At 39.1% G+C, this 17,363-nt stretch overlaps 1 protein-coding gene across 2 annotated transcripts in view; it reads left to right on the forward strand.

Annotated features, from left to right (window-relative positions):
- The window catches only part of RADIL (Rap associating with DIL domain), a 1,364,147-nt gene that overhangs the window by 1,138,456 nt on the left and 208,328 nt on the right, over positions 1-17,363 (forward strand). For both annotated transcript variants that reach the window (XM_044089491.1, XM_044089492.1), the window contains exon 9: positions 6,299-6,471. In XM_044089491.1, the coding sequence (XP_043945426.1) occupies positions 6,299-6,471 (173 nt within the window). The remainder of the gene's footprint in view (positions 1-6,298; positions 6,472-17,363) is intronic.

The following is a 17,363-nucleotide window of genomic DNA, read 5'->3' on the forward strand; positions in this document are numbered from 1 at the left end:
GAACTGGTGGCCAAGGACACCGCATATACAAATGCCATAGATATAGAAAACTTGCTGGCTGACAAATTCAACAAAACCTTTACCCCCTGTCCCCCCATCACTAAATCCAGACATCTCCAGTACCTGCCCCCTTCCCCTTATATCTAGAGAACAGGTCATCACTGCTCTCTCAAAGGCAAAAGATACAGCCTCCATGGGACCTGATAACATCCCAGGCTGCATCCTACATGAACTCAGGCAGGAACTTGCAGCACCATTAGGCACCTTATTCAACCAAAGCCTGAGTACTGGCTTCATCCCAGCTGACTGGAGGACAGCCACTGTCATCCCTTTACACAAAGGAGCATCCACCAATCTGGTAAATGATAGACCCATCAGCCTAACTAGCCTGATCTGCAAGGCCATGGAATGTATTATTATTGACCTCATTAACAAGGACGTTGGCAACCTTCAAACACTTGATCTAACACAGTTTGACTTTGTCAGGGGGAGGTCATGTCTGCTAAATTTGGTTGACTTCTTTGAGACAGTCACCAAAGCCATGGACAAGGGGAAGATGGTGCACACCACCTACCTTGACCTGGCCAAAGCCTTTGACACTGTTCCCTACTTGGGCATAATAGATAAACTCCCTCAACTAGGCATCAATCCATATGTTACCAGATGGATAGCAAACTGGCTCACTGATAGAACCCACGTAGTCATATTAGGGGAAGCCACCTCAAGCAGTCGATCCATAACAAGCGGCGTACCCCAGGGTTGGTCTTGGGACCTGTGTTATTTGGGATATACTTTTCTGAGGTGTAGGTCAAAACCAGTGGGCTATGGCTGACCAGGTTTGAAGATGACTGCAAGCTGGGTGCTGTCATCAATTCCCCCAGTGATGTGGACATCCTCCAAGAGGGTCTCACCCAGACAAATGACTGGTAACAGAAACATCGCCTCAAGCTGAATACCAAAAAATGCATCATCATCCCCTTTGGGGAGAGTGGTGTCCCCACAAATTATCACATTAATAACAACGTCCTAAGCACGCAATTAGTCATAAGGGATTTTGGCACCCAGGTTGATAGCAACCTGACTTTTGACCACCATGTTGCTTCCATTGTACAGAAAGCCTTCTACATGGCACATCTCATAAGTAAGGGTATATCATCCAGGGATAAGGAGGTCATAACACCCCTGTATTCTTCCCTTATAAGGCCCATTATTGAGTACAACGCCCCTTTCGGCATGTACCTTGCAAAGCACATGCAGCAGGAGAGACCACAGAGGTTCCTCACCAGGAAACTCCAGGGCCTCAAACATCTACCATACACAGGCTAAAAGCCCTAGCCCTCTACTCAGTTTCATACAGACTCCTCAGAGGTGACCTCTGTCTGGCATACAAGATCATGGACCCCACCTTGATGGGACTGCTGCATATCTGCAAGTCAAGCTCCACTCAAGTAACCTGCATGCACGGCCTCAACCTGGTCTGTGACATCAACAAGACTTGTTGGCGGGACAGATTTATGTCCCAGAGACCCCCCCATCTATGGCACAGACTCCCTCTCCCCATCAAGCAGAGTATCTCTTTACCCCTTTTTAAGCGCAACCTGGATAACTGGATGGGAAACAGAAAATATATTCCTGGGATTCTACCCGTGTCCCTGATGGACAGGGGCATCGGGTGCTGATTTATCTAAACATGGGCTAAACGCTTGGCTAGGCTTATAAGGGCCTCAGGGCCAATAGATTAGTTACCTCCTATGATCCTATGAATTAATCCAAGTTTAATGGCCAAGAAATATTAATGTTTATGCTTGACATAAAGACATTGAGTTTTTCCTGCTGTATCTAACACAATACACTTCCTTTGAAACATCTAAAGTAATCCTGTATTGTTTGCTAATGGAAGTGATGTTTGAAAATATTTTTTTCTTATTTAATGAACTTAAAGGTGTGGCTGTGGGTGCAAATGTTGCCCCATCCTTTACCAGCCTAGCTTTACGTTAGTGTGACAGACATCTTTTAGTGAACACACCCATGTTTGACAAAGTAGATTTGTTTAAACACTTTGCTGATGATCTATTTTTTATTTGAATGGTACTATAGATAATTGCATAGATTTTGTTAGTACAGTAAATCACTCCACTGAATTTTTGGAGGTCACTCTGGGAGAGTCGAGTTCCTGTATTAATTTTCTAGACATCACTCTTACTTGTGACTTTGGTTCACATGTTTTAAGAGTTCTATTTACAGGAAACCAACTTTTAACAATTATATTTATTTTTCTAGTAGTCATCAATTTCATACCAAGAATAACATTCATAGAGGTCAAATGATTAGACTGTCTAGGTTATCAACAGAAAAATAACGTTTTAATCAAAGAATGTAAGCTATCACAATATGTTTATTGAAGGAGACTATGAAGAAGATTTTAACTGCTATGGTGGGAAAAATTAGAAATAAGAGCTCAACTAGATTTCCAGCTATTTTAGTACTGTTGCATCTTTAAAGTCGAAGGTGCTGAATGGAAAATATAGTTTTGTTTTAACTATGACAGTATACAGTAAGAGCATTAAAGAGCTTATTCAGAATTATTGAAAAGTTTTAAAGGAAAATGTAGATTAGAATTCAATAATTCCTGCCACTCCAAATTTCACATACAAAAAAAAACATGTTCCTGGAAGAAATGATTACAAACTGACAGCACATTTATTTCTGTGGCATTTACCAGCAAATCAAATGGTACTTTTAAATGTGGATTTTGTTTAACTTGCAGATACATTTCTGAAGGTCCTTTTGTTTATTTACCACACAAAAGTAAAGCCATTACAATTAATTCTCACTGTTGTAATTCCAGTGATTTACGTAAGCATGTGTTTGAAGTGTGAAGCTTTTTATGTGAGTATGACCCCACTCACCTTAGCAAAAATAATTAATGTACACATGTATGCCATTAGTATACAAACACACTAAGGTCTGCGAAGGTAACAACAAATTCCTTTTCTGTTAGATTACAGAGATGGAGATTATAAAAAAAGATTAGAAATGAAGAAAACAAATTTCAACCTAATAAATAACTTGGCTTGAATGATAGTAGTAACATTAAATGTTTTTAAACAATAGAAGACTGAGGAAGAACATTTTTGGTTCTATAGTTTAATATTTTTTTATCTGTGTTTTTAATGTGTTTTTATGTTTGGTACTTTAAATAAGCAAACAGTTTAATCATGTGGTTTTTCAATTGTTACGTAATTATTCTGATGAAATCTTATGAGTGTTGGATGAAAGTTCTTAATAAATGTACAGTTCCTGTCATTTCCTGCTGGTTTGACTTTTTTTTTTTAGTTTATTTTTATATCAAGGCTGAGATTTTTTTTTGGTACATCTCAGGATATGGGTATGGTTGAAAATAAATTGGCTATATTCATTCATTTTTAGGTTCATAGGTAGGTACTAGGCTATCTGCCCGAAGGCATTTATGAGCCTAGCCAGAATGTGTTGGCTTTCGCCGCCCCCTTAGATTAGTTCCCTGTGCCTCTGTCCATCAGAGCCACTGAAGTGATCCCCAGGTTAAAGTTTCTGTTTCCCATCCACTCGTCAAGGTTTCTCTTGAAGAGTGTTAGCGAGGAGCTCTGCCTAATGTAGATTGGAATCTTGCTCCAAAGCATGGGAAGTCTCTGTGACAGGAATCTATCCCTCCAGCACGTCCTATTTATTGTTGTGGTGAGGTTTAGATCCCTAGAGTGTGCGGCTCGAGGAGATAAGCTTTTCTTTAGGTGGAGCATGTCGATCAGTTCTGGGTTGGACATGGCCTTGTATGTCAGGCAGAGATCACCTCTCAGTAGGTGGTATGCAACTGAGTACAGCTGGAGTTTCTTCAGTCAAGCTACATAGGGCATCTGTTTGAGGCCAGTGATCCTCTTAATGAGGTACTTCTGTGGTCTTTCCAGCTGTTGCAGGTGTCTTGTAAGATACATCCCAAATGGGGCGTTGTACTCTATGATGTGTCTGATGAGCAATGAGTAGAGGGGCACAATGACCTCTTTTGATCTGGATGCAAACCCTTTTGTGATAAGGTGTGCCATGTAGAAGGATTTTCTAACCATTTTGCCAATGTGATTATCAAAGGAGAGTTTACTATCTACTTGGGTCCCCAGATCCCTTATTATATCTTCCGTATTTAGGGGACTACCACCTATGTGGTAGTTTGTGGGTACTTTGTTTTTTCCAAAGGGGATGACTATACACTTTTTGGCATTTAGCTTGAGGCCATGATTTTGACACCAGGTGTCTGTCTCAGTGAGACCCTTTTGGACGATATCTGTGAAAGCCGGAGAGTCAATTATAGCCCCTAGTTTGCAGTCGTCTGTGAACTTGGTCAGCCATAGTCCTCCTGTGCTTGCCTGTACCTCTGAGAAGTATATGCCGAACAGGAGGGGTCCTAGGACTGAGCCTTGGGGAATGCCACTTGTAACCAGTTTTGAGTCAGACCTAGCTCCTGCAACTCTTACCATGTGGGTTCTGTCCATGAGCCAGCTGGCAACCCATCTTGTAACATAGGTGTTTATGTTCAGGCCGGTGAATTTGTCTGTAATACCAGAATGGGGAATGGTGTCAAAGGCCTTTGCGAGGTCTAGGTAGGCTGTGTGTACCACCTTTCCCTCATCTGTAGCCTTGGTAACTGTCTCAAAGAAGTCCACCAGGTTTAGGAGGCATGATCTGCCCTTAACAAAACTGAACTGGGTAGGGTCCAGTGTTTGGAGGTTCCCAATGTCTCTGTTAATGAGTTCCATGATGATAGGCTCCATAGCCTTGCAGACCAAGCTAGTCATGCTTATAGGGCAATAGTTCCCGGGGTCTGTTGTGGCTCCACCTTTGTGGAGCGGAATAACCATTGCTGTGCGCCACTCTCTGGATATGTAACCTGTGGAGAGGCTGAGTTTGAACAGTGTGTTTAGGTGAGGGGTTAGTTTGTCTTTGAGCTCGTGTAGGACGCAGCCTGGGACACTGTCCGGTCCCATTAATGCTGTGTTTTTGGCTTTGGAGAGGGCTGTTTTAACCTGAGTGTCTGTGATTTCAGGAGCTCTACATTCTTCTGTTATGGTTATGCGCCCTTTTGGGGGTGAGAGGGGGGGGTGAAGTTTGTGCTGAACCTGTCTGCCAGGATGTTGGCAATGTTTAATCTGCATATAGACTCAGCTTAACTTTTTAAAATTGCTATGTTTTGTCAAGATTGTTAGCAGTAAGTATTTTACTCCACGTATAATATATATCTGGTGTACTCACATGACTGCAGTGATCAAATGTGTGCTACCTTATGTCTGCAGAAATGCAATTTTTATTATTTTTTTTATTTGTCCTTCTCCAGAGCTTAATCATGTTTTCTTAATGTCTGATTTCCAGCCCTTAATCATAGGATTATAACGCTGTAGTCACCAGTGTTCCTTCCTTTATACATGACCCTTCACTAACACCACATTAATATGACCAGCAGACTCTGCAGTCACTGCCATTGGCTGACCAGCAGACTCTCTAGTCACCACCATTGGCTGTCTGTAACCCAGCTAACCTAAGTTCAACTAGCGGATGGTGTACTGGTGGAGCTAGAAGGAGGGGGGAGGAAATGACAAGGCGGAGCCTATTCACCTCTCTTTGGGAAGAGAGTTAGGAAGTGCCTGTACAGGATGCATACTGTAACTAGAATCACCTGTGGAGCCTGAAGTGCAGACAGGGAGATATACAGCTCCTGATGTGAAAACTGTGTCGTTACAGTGGGCCAGTATTACCACCTTGAGCGTCAGTGTTTTCTATTATCGTATTGTATACCATTCTCCATATGGAGCATTACTAGAGAACACAGGCCTTTCTGGGCATTTAAAATTCACATTGACTATTCAGCATTATTGCTAATGGAGAATAGAAATGTGCGTACTATTCCACAAATCAGATGTTACAGTGTTCTCTATCGCCATTCCCCAACAGCTATATCATCATAATTTGTCCTTGTGACTCTCCTATTCTTGGGCACCAAATATTTGTCAAACTATATCAGTAGTTTATGATGGGGCTAAGCACTTTACACAGAAAAATTCTCTTTCTTTGAACCTGATTTGGCCATTCAAATCACAATGCCAACTTAACAAGGCAAAAATTATCTTAGAATCTTTGTCAAAGTTTTCCTCTTTTAAGTGTACAACTTCATATTGCTTTACACTACATTTTAAGTACAGCAAGAATTATTAGCATTTTTAACACTAAACTGAAAATTAACTTTTGAAACTCTTTTTCTTCCATTATGAATATACAGGGCCTGGCTGGGGTTGTTTCCAGTGGCCAAGAGGAGCACACATACAGGGCAGTCTCCAGCTTCTCCTAGACTGGACAAGAACCGTAGACCTTGGCCATATGGCAGATGAGTTTTTCACCAGACTCTCCACTGCAGTGCGTCTTCTAGCATTGCCAGCTTCACAGCTAACACAGGTACCTAAATGTCTATGTCTTCACTTATCCATGTGTGTGTATGGACAGGTAAATATTTTTTTTTTAACTACACTGTCCTACCATGCAGATTAAGGTTTAGGGCATTTCTAACACCAGTCATTCAGTACAGTTGTTTACTCTTCCAGTAAGTATGTATCATAGCAACACCATTCTTGTAGAATTTGCTGTCTGTTACTTTACAGATGTACAGCTGTGTAGCCTTATACCTACACAACGTGGCTTCCAGATTAAATTCAACCAGATGAGATGAATATGGGCCATAATATACAATAGCTCATCTCTCAAAAAAGTGGTGTTTTTCTACCATTAAGTACATGATTTTGGAGTTTACTAGTATAAACCAAACATTTTCCTTTCTGCAGTGGACTAAACCTGCTGTGTTATCTTATCCCTGGACCCTAGAACAGATTTGTTTCTTTTTATTGTTGCACAGAAGGTTTTAATTTGTTATTTTGCTTGGCTGTATTTAGTATAGCTTTATTTCTATTGCATTGTATTTACCATGTATATTCTGCAGTCTGGGCAAGTATTTACCTTGGCAGGAACATCTTAGCACAAATAAGAAGAATGCTGCTACATGCTTTAAAAGCTTTTCAGTAAAACATCTTTGAATGAAAAGTCTCCTAAAGGCCATCCACCAACCTATGCCCTTCTGAGAATGTTTTATTTTAGTATTATTCATATCCAGTGAGTTTATTCTACCCTTCATCAATGAATCAGTTTGAATACTGGGATGCAACCTTTGCTGAAAGACTGCAGATTACAGAATTACAGTAAAATACAGTTGAATGAGGCAATCACCGTAACAGTAAATATATGAGAAGGCTCATGCAGTTGAATTCTTGACATGGAAATTAATCCTTGGTAGATGTCTGCCTGAACTGGTCAGCCTCTACTGCTCCTTGGATGTATGGATGTAGGCCATCTTCTCCCTATGTAAGAATGTGAGCCTGCATCCCAGATAAAAGAGGCAATCTGTCTGAACTGTCATAGTTTTTTGCCAGTGAGAAGAAGGCTTTGTCCTTTGGAGAGAAGACCCTTCCATCATGTAAAGGTCATATGTCAGACACTCAACTGTGGCATCTTGCCCTGGGAACGAAGGTAATAGCATGTGTAGGAAGGGGAAAGGTAGCTATTTTTGTTATCTCCTAACCTCCATTACCTCAGGGGATCCACCTTGGAAGAAGAGAGAGTGTAGGTGGGAGCTCGTACTGCAACAATGATCGGACTCGACTATCTACACAACTGCACTGTGTCATACAACTATACTATGTACTTCATATTGATAACTGTTACTGTAGAATCCTTAGTATATAAGAAGACTGTCACAGATACATCAGGAATGAGGAGGTGGAAAAGAGATGTGGCCTTAGATAAGGCCTTGCAGGACAGCAACCCCAAAATCTTCTCTCTTCCTGAACTGCAGAACCACTTTGTATTGTTTTGAAAATGTGTGGACATAAGAACACATAGCTGTCTTGCAAATGCTCTTTTTCAAAACTTTGTAGACAAAAGTGTCTAAAGTAGTAACTTCCCAGTAAAAATGTGTCCCCAAATCTGGCTTTGATCTGCTTTTTGTAACAAAACTCCATGCATACTGCACTTTCTCACTTAAGTTTTTTATCTGCTTAAGGATATTGTGTTGATATTTGTCCGGGTGCTTCTGCCAGTTAATAGCCAAGAACGCCAAAGTGACAGACATATAGACCTTTTCTGCAAATCTTTCCAGACCTCTGATATGTCACAAGGAAGTGCTGGGGCCAGGAACCAGCTCTCTTTTTTTTTCTTTTTTTCTTTTCTCTTCGCTTCTCTTCTTTGCATCCATGGCTATACCTGTGTGGTCTACAGCTGGGCTCCCGTATAGATAATTAAAAGTATGCTGACCCTGTAGGACTGCACTGGTTAACTTGGGGATGGGTTTGACAGTCCAGTTCTAAAGAAGCTACCAGAAAGTCACTCATCCTTGAAGACCTTAGAGATATGAGGGGATGCTGTGCTTTTTGGTTCAGATGGTTGTGGTATCATCTTTTGTTGTCCAGCAAATCTCATGTTTCCTATTTAAAAATAATCTCTCATTAAGGAGCCTGTAACACTGAAGGAAACATCCTCTGGTGGTGACCATGATGAGAAGGTTTCTTCATTGTCTGAGTCATAGTTCAGTGAGAAGTACAATTGGATGCTATAATCTAAATTTTCGTCTTCCTCCTTCAAGGAAAAATCTGATTCCTTTGCAGGAGAAGTTCCTAGGTTTTACTTCAGTGTTTAGCAGCAGGAGGAGGGGAGTGGCCCCACAAGGCTACTTGTCACTGAGCAGAAAGCTGTTAGGTTACCTTCTTAAAACCCTGTAAAGTCAGAGATGTTGATTCCTGTGAAGACACCAGCATGGGCGGTCTGTGGGACTCCATCATCTGTGGCCACAGGGAAAGCAGCCCATATAAAGTAGACAGCTCAGGATCAGGGATATTCTTAGTGAATATGCCCAGCTCTGACAGCCTATCTGATCATAGCAATGGTGACACTAGGGTTGGGGGAAATTTGCATCCTTTGAGAGAGATCCACTATTAGTAAAGAATGCCCCTTCAAACCTACTTTATGACACTCAGCCCATGAGAATATATTCTCTTCTGCCTGTTTGTCTGACTCCAGAGGGGAAATAAAAGTCAAAGGTAGGGGTTGTTGTGCCAAGTACATTTCCCCAATCTGATGCTCCACTCAATTCTAAGATGAGTACTGAAAAAAAGAGAAAAAACAGAAGCTAACATCTGAGCTGAGGATCAAAACAAAAAAAACAATTTTTTGTAAATACATGGAAGAAGCAGTGACGCACTTAAACTGTGACCACAGACGCAGTAACAGCATTCATTTCTGAATGGCGGCACTGCACTCCACCACACACAGAAAGTTGAAACACTAAAACCCTGACTACAAATGCAATATCAACATTAATTTCTGAATGCAGGTACTGCACTCTAACCATACACAGAAAGTTGAAGTACTTAAACCCTGAACACACATGATGAATCAGTATCAGTTTCTAAATGCTGATACTGCACTCTCCACACACAGACTGTTGAGGCACTTTAGCTATGGCCACAAATGCAGTATTGGCATTTATTCCTGAATCCCAGTACTGCACTACCACCTGATTGACATCTGCCAATCACACCCCCTGACACCTTGCTCCCAGGATGACAGCTCTTTTCATCCAACCCTAGCTACACCTCTGGGAGAAATAAGCGTGGTCAACAAGGACTAGGGAACCATTTCAGACATATGGGTATGAAGAAGAGTGTCTTTCCACTTTTTAGTAGCGATCTTCAGGGTCCTCTCTCCCTTAACATCCTCATGGTGGTGTTTGTTTTAATGCATTTTCTTTGTTGAAACAGACTTCACTGGGGATACGGATGAATGTTTGACTCTCTGCATAATTGTTAATATTTTTTTTGATCAGCCAAAATTGCAACATTGTATCTCTGATTCTTCAAGTTGTCCTAGTAAAAGCGATACAAATCTGGCAAGTTACTAAAAGTCGAAAGACTCCTTAACAAAAAAAGTGTGTAGAATGTGAATCTTTGTATAGAAACTGATGCTTGCAGTCAGAAAGGGTTTTTAATGCCTACACAAGGCATACCCTAGGAATCAGGCTAAGATACCCTGGAATTTTCACCTGCAGAAAAAAATAAAAAGTACAAGAGAAGAGAAAGAAAAGGAGTAACCTCCCCAACAGAGCATTTATCCTTGTGAAGAAATCTCAGGAAGGGCCTTCAGACAGACCAAGTTATTGCAAACTTTCTCATTGTGATGTGTTTACACCCAAAACCAAATTGAAATAAAAATGACATGGTGGGTGGTAGGGGGACCATCTGTATCTCTGTATTGCAAGCAGGGATGAAATCCACACACATATATCCACAGAGTTCTGGAAATCAGGCTTGTCAGAATTACATCCACTGCTCATTCATTTCTATATGCCAGAATTTGACTGCAACAATGCTCCATATGAGGAACATGAAATGAAACACTGCATTACGTTTCTTTTCTATAGATTAATGTGACGTCTTGTAATCACACCTGCTTGCAATACATTGTTATCAGTTAGCAGGTTTACTGTTGCAGCTGCTTGTACTATTGGAATAGAGTCATGATTAAAAGGGGCTTCAATGCACCCATCCAGTTAGTTATGCAATTAAAAAGAAAGAAAGAAAAAGAGAAGCTCATCGTATGGTACTAATACTTACATAAATGCACACTTTGGAAACTTCTAGCCTACCATCGTCACAGTAGTTCCTGAAAACTTTAAATATGCATTCATTTATCCCCTTACTAAAGTTCCTCTACATAAAGTAGCTAATGACTGCTCAATTATATCAACCCTTAAAAATCTGAAAATATTCCTGTACAAACTGCTTTTAGGCTCCCATCAAAATTACAATACTCTAGATGGCAAACAGCATGGTTTTTGATTATAAGGTAGCACAATTACTGTAGCAAAGTTACTGACCTGTAAAATATTAGCTAACATTTAATAAAGCCTCCTGATAAGAGCAAACTGTGTAAACTTAAAAATGGAATTTGAGCTGTCAAGTATCACCTCTCATTTAGAAGTTTTCAAAGTGCAGACGCTCACCATTACTGTATGGATGGTTAACAAAGTACCTCAAGGACAGAACAATTACTATCATTGCAAACAGCATAAATTCCAACATAGGTATCACTGATGTAGGAGTAATGCAGGGGTCCATTCTCGGCCTCACCCACCCAACCTCCTATTCATCCACTGTACAAATACCCCTCCCTGGAACTACCCAACCTTAACTGTTTACTTTATACTGATATTGTAGTTCTAACAAAAGCAAGAAAATCCACATTTGTCCTCGATAAAATACTGCTAACAGATTTATGGAATTGGCTACATTTTACTAAACTATGTTTGAATACACAAAAGTCATCTATTGTGCTATACCTCAATCCCATATACTCAATCCAAAGAGCCCACACTGCATACAACTCCAAGTAGGCAATACGTCAGAAGCATCTCGGGTTTATTCTAGTCAAAGTTTTACTTTCCTTTCCTCATATAGTAACCACAACATGGAAAGACCTAAATCAACTAAAAGTTGCATACAATATATTGCACTTACTTACCTTAGAATCCAGAAGATCCATAGCAATCAATATCCTACTTTTCCTTAGGCTAGAATATACCCATCCAATAATTGCTTTGCAATCTCAATAGAATATAAAATTACTGTAAAAACTGACAATAAAAGTTTAGGATGCATATACCTTAGCCCTTCAAACGAACATCCCTGTGTTGCAGTTGAAAATTCATATCACTTCCCTGTCACAGTTAGAATCACAATCCTGTTAAACAAAATGAAAGTGAATGTATGTCATTTCAAAATGCAGTCTAATTTAAAAGCACCACTCACCACTTAAGAATCCAAAATGGAATATTTTTGACAAGACCACTTTTCACTTTAGCAGCGACTGAAACAGCTTTTTAGTAAGGCCACGTCAGGAGCATGGAACAACCTTCCACATGGTGTTAGACTGTCTAATATCCTGGTAACATTTGCAAAACTCCCGAAAAACACCTTCAAGAGCAAAACAAATGTAACTGCTTCTTCCAGCCTGAATAAATAAGTACATCCTTCAGCTGCTAATATAACCAACACATGCTAACATAACCATGTTAACAAGTGAAACACATTTGCCTGCCATAGCTTTGTACATAAGTACTTTCTTACTGCCTGTCTCCACAAAGGGCAGTTTTTTGTTATAGTGTATTACTTCATTGTAAATGTATGCATTCTTACCCTGTGACCCCACTAAGGTTAGCCTTTGGTTATAATATGTAATATCATTATAAGTATGTACATTCTTACATCCTGACCCCACAAAGGTCAGTCTTTAGTTATAATATGTAGTATCATTCTAAGTACATACATTCTTACACCCAGTCTCCACTAAGGCTACTTGTTAGTTATAGAATACTTTGGGTTTAGACTTGTATAAACATCATAATGCATTTTGTTTGTGCTCTGTAACTGAAAACATGTACTGTCTATGCTATTAAAACAGTTCCAAGGTTTGACATTCTGTATAAAATACCTCTTTACCATGTCTGGGTGTGTATGTTGTAATAATAGTGTTGTGTGTTTAGGCCAATATGGCCTGAGTTGTGTTTGTAAAAAGTCTTAAAACCATTGCACTCAACTGGTTACCAAATGCTAAAGAACTGGATTGGTAAATAAACAAATAAAGCTGATGACCTTTTTATGAATTTTTTTTTGACTGCTGTCCCAATAAGAAGTGTTTTACAGTGGAAGTGGTACTCCTTTTAATTTTTTGATACAAAACTCATTCTGAAATCAGTCCATATAACTTTTTCATCTTTACCTCTTCAGTAAGAACACTGAAAGCATAATGTTAAAGATATTTTACATCTGTTTAATTTATACACTTTACATATTTATTGTTTTATATTTGTTAAGAGAGTGGAACAGTCATCCAAGATCCAAGTGGGCCATTTTCAGGTTAAGCCCAGAGATATAATAATAATAAAAACAAAGTAGTTATTACAAATAATGTAAAGATGCCAAAACAACAAACAGTGTTTATTTACTTTATTTTACTTTTATTTTACATTTATTAACTTGGAGTGTCTGACTGAGCAGAAAAGGTCCTTTTTCAGCAGAGACCCAGGGAGAAAAGCTCCGCATAGAAAAATAATTACAGATACATTTAGATATTTAGACGTGATCAGTCTACATACAAATGACAATAGACATGTTTTTACAGTGGTATGCAGCACATCAACACTTACAGTGGAGAGAAGAAACAAAAAAACATTAATTTAAAAATAAAGGTAATTAATAGATTTGTGGTGTACAGCTGAAATTTGGAACATAGGTAGAATACATACATATGTACAGTCCATACATTGTACATTAGCCAGTGTTTGTGAGTAAGAGTGAAAACTGTCATCAAGTACACTAGGTTTATTATGTGTACCTTATCCGCTTTCACTAGCCTGGGGAGCAGTCATTGCACTGCCAACTTTGCTTGAGATGTTGCCTAATGAGGTTTTTAAAGGAGGCTTTGGGTGATGTGTTTGGTATGCTAGTGGGGAGAGAGTTCCATTTTTTAGCCACTGAACTACAACATAGTGTCTCTCCAAAGCTGTTATAGCTGTTGGTGACTTCTAGTAGTAGTTTGCTTGACGATCTAAGAGGCCTTTTGGCTGAGTGATGTTGTACTAGGTTTTTGAGGGCAGGACACTTATTGGGGAGGTAATAGATCGATTGACAGAGTCAGAGCTGATTGTAGGTTAGGAGGTTGGGCAGTTCAAGCCAGTGGAGCTGTCTCAAAGCAGTACAGCAATGAGTTCTATATGAGCAATTTGCAGCAAAGCTGGCAATTCTGTTATAGCAGGCTTCCATTTTGCTTAGTTCAGTTTTGTTGAGATTAGTCAGAATGGGAGATGCATAGAGTAGGGTGGATAGAAACTGGGAGTGAGCAATGGCTGATCTTGTGTTGTTGGTAAGAAGTGGTTTGATAAGGTAGAGTGATCCCAGTTTGGCATGTACTTTTTTAATAGTTAAGTTGAGATGACTATCAAATTGTAGATGGGAGTCTATGGTTATCGCCAATAGCTTACCCTGTGCCACTGGAGCGATTGGAGTAGCATTTGCAGAGTAGATAGTGAATTGACTGTTATCAGTGTTTTTGTTAGAACTGGTTAAAATCACAAGCTGAGTTTTCTTTGGATTAAGGATAAGTTGGGTTTTGGTAAGGTAGTTTTCAATGTTAGAGAATGTTAGTTGAGTTGTTTGCAGAAGGGTGGGAATATTTTGTGCAGCACAGATTAAGGTAGTATCGAGATGTATGCTGTGTGGAGGTATGGAGGTCATTTGTGAAGATTGTCAACAGTAGTGGTCCTAAGATAGAACCCTGTGGGCCTCCTATAGTTATGGGCAGATGAGGAGAGAGAGCATTTTCCCATTTCACAGCCTGGTACCTGTCAGTTAAGTAGCTTTGGAACCAGTTAAGAGTGGAATTTGATATGTGATATTGGTTTAGTTTGTTTAGCAGGATTTGATGTGAGACTGTGTCAAATGCTTTGGACATATCCATAAAAAGAGTTGACACCTGCAGGCCTTCGTTTTTGAGACAGATTACTGTGTCTGTGAAGCAGAGGAGGGCTGATACTATGAGCAGGTCTGAAACCATGTTGAGTAGGTGACAGGATGTTGTTGTCTAGGAGATATTTTAGCATCTGGGTATGGATGCATTTTTCTAGGATTTTGGCTGGGGGAAGAGTATAGCAATGGGTCTATAGTTATTAAGTTCAGTGGAGGTCCCACATTTATGTATGGGTGTAACATAGGTAACATAGTAGCCAGTGTAGTTGTAATAACAGAATGAAACAAAGGCCCTATTACTAGTAATAAAGTATAAAAATTAGTTAAGCAGTGAGCAGTGCAAATGTAGTGGGTGGTACAAGCACTATAGGCTCCTATGTACACATATAGATGTTTCTTATAGAATGGTGATGATGATGGAAGCAGGCTGTATACAGTAGGTACAAAGGTGACAGCTGCATGTCATCCATCTATACTGCCAAGTCATATATTTTAGTGACCTCATGAAAAGCCATCACCATCCACAGAAATTACTTGGAAGTAGATTGCCAGGCCTTTCTCATGTATCACACACAATCCACATGCAAAGCTACAGGTAATTTAGAGTTGCCAGTCCATCTAGCATGTACCTTTGGAACGTGGAAGTAAACTGGAGCACCTGGAGAAATCCATACAAACACAGAGGAGATATGGAGATGCCACAAGGAAGGCACTCCTGCTGAGAACTGACCAAGAGAACCTCTTGCTGTGAGGTTGCAGTGTTACTCTCTGTGCTACTCTTCAGTATTTGTTTCCATCATTTTCTTATTCTTCAGTATTTGTTTTATTTTTCATTTTCTTACTTTTCGATATTGTTCAATGTTTGCTCTTCACCTATATAGGTGAACTTCCATGTCTGTATTGTTATTACACCTGCAAATATATATTTTCCACCAAGAACTATCAGGATAAACTTCGCTGTTCTATCTCGGAAGGAATCATAGTATGAATTAATGTGATGCTATTTTTGTGTGATTAATAATTAAAAAGATTTAAACTGGTAATCATAGACAACATGTACAGATGCACAAAGTAGCAAAGTAAACTGTAATGTGCATTGGGAGGTAATTCAGACACACAAGCAGCATCCTCTAGGGTAAACATACCACAGTATGCATCTCATATAAATGATAAACATACCACAGTATGCATCTCATATAAATGATAAACATACCACAGTATGCATCTTATATAAATGATAAACATACCACAGTATGCATCTTATATAAATGATAAACATACCACAGTATGTATCTCATGTAAATGATAAACATACCACAGTATGCATCTCATATAAATGATAAACATACCACAGTATGCATCTTATATAAATGATAAACATACCACAGTATGCATCTTATATAAATGATAAACATACCACAGTATGTATCTCATATAAATGATAAACATACCACAGTATGCATCTCATATAAATGATAAACATACCACAGTATGCATCTTATATAAATGACAGCATCAGGAAGCTTCTGATGCAAATGAGAGACAGTGACTATGCAAACAACACTATCAAATATGGTGGAGTGATTCAGAAACAGTGTCCACCTGTTTTAAAAAGCCAGAAATTAACAGTAAAGGACATTACAATGTATGGGATAGCAGCAGTAGCTTTAACAAAGAAACATGTGTTAGTGGCTATACTCAGAACCAGTGTCCATGATATGGTGCGCTTTTGCCCTTCATAGATGTTACAGAGGGTAACATGATACTGTCATTGCTTAACCTACGACCACTTGGCTGACCATCAAATCATGGGCCTCCAATTTTAGGCCTAATATATAACTTATAAAGAATGATTTCATCATTTCAGATTTCCTAGACTTTATAAATCTTTTTATACAACCTATAGTTCTATAACTATCTTTAATTAATTGGTTGATATGATTAAAAAACTCAAAGCTGTATCTATCCATATACCCAGGTCCTTAAATTAATCTACAGTTTCAATCACTGTACGTTGTATTAAATATTTACTTTTCAATTTATGTCTCCCAAATCTCATATGTCTAGTTTTTGATGCATTAATCAGCATATTATTCTCCTGTGCCAAAATTGGTCAATTTAGTTGAGTTCTTTTGTAACATATTTAATCAGATTAACCATTTTCAAGTCATCTGCATACAGACTGTAGAACATCTCAGATGAAAAACATAGATCCAAAAAATAGAACCTAAACAAGTCTAGGCTTAGGACAGAGCCATGTGGGGCACCCTGACTGTAATGTAGAATTTCACCTGTGTAACTGCTGTATGATACTTGCCATGTTCTATTTGTAAGCCATGTAGCTATCCATCTTATCAAGAATATATCCATACCAAGTTCTAATTTATTGATCAGTGTTTTGTGTATGACCCTATCAAATGCTGCAGTTAAGTCTATATAAATTACATCACAGCACAATTGTTTCATTAAGCAATAATCCACGCCTGGGTGTGGGTAATGCTGGATTTACCCACGGTTGGTGTGGTTTGGTCACGGGGCCGAAGCCTTAGTGGCCAAACAAAGACAACCGTGGGTAAATCCAGCATTACCCACACCCAGAAGTGGGTTATTGCTATTATACAATGACATTATTTAAGAAAAAATATTTACTTTTCTTTTTTTTTCTATTTTCTTTTTTTTTTTTTTCCATAATCAATCTTTATTATTTTTTCTGAATAAACTTAC

Source organism: Protopterus annectens, chromosome 12.part0, assembly GCF_019279795.1.
Source record: "Protopterus annectens isolate FY-2018-M chromosome 12.part0, PAN1.0, whole genome shotgun sequence".
NCBI classification, from domain to species: domain Eukaryota; kingdom Metazoa; phylum Chordata; order Ceratodontiformes; family Protopteridae; genus Protopterus; species Protopterus annectens.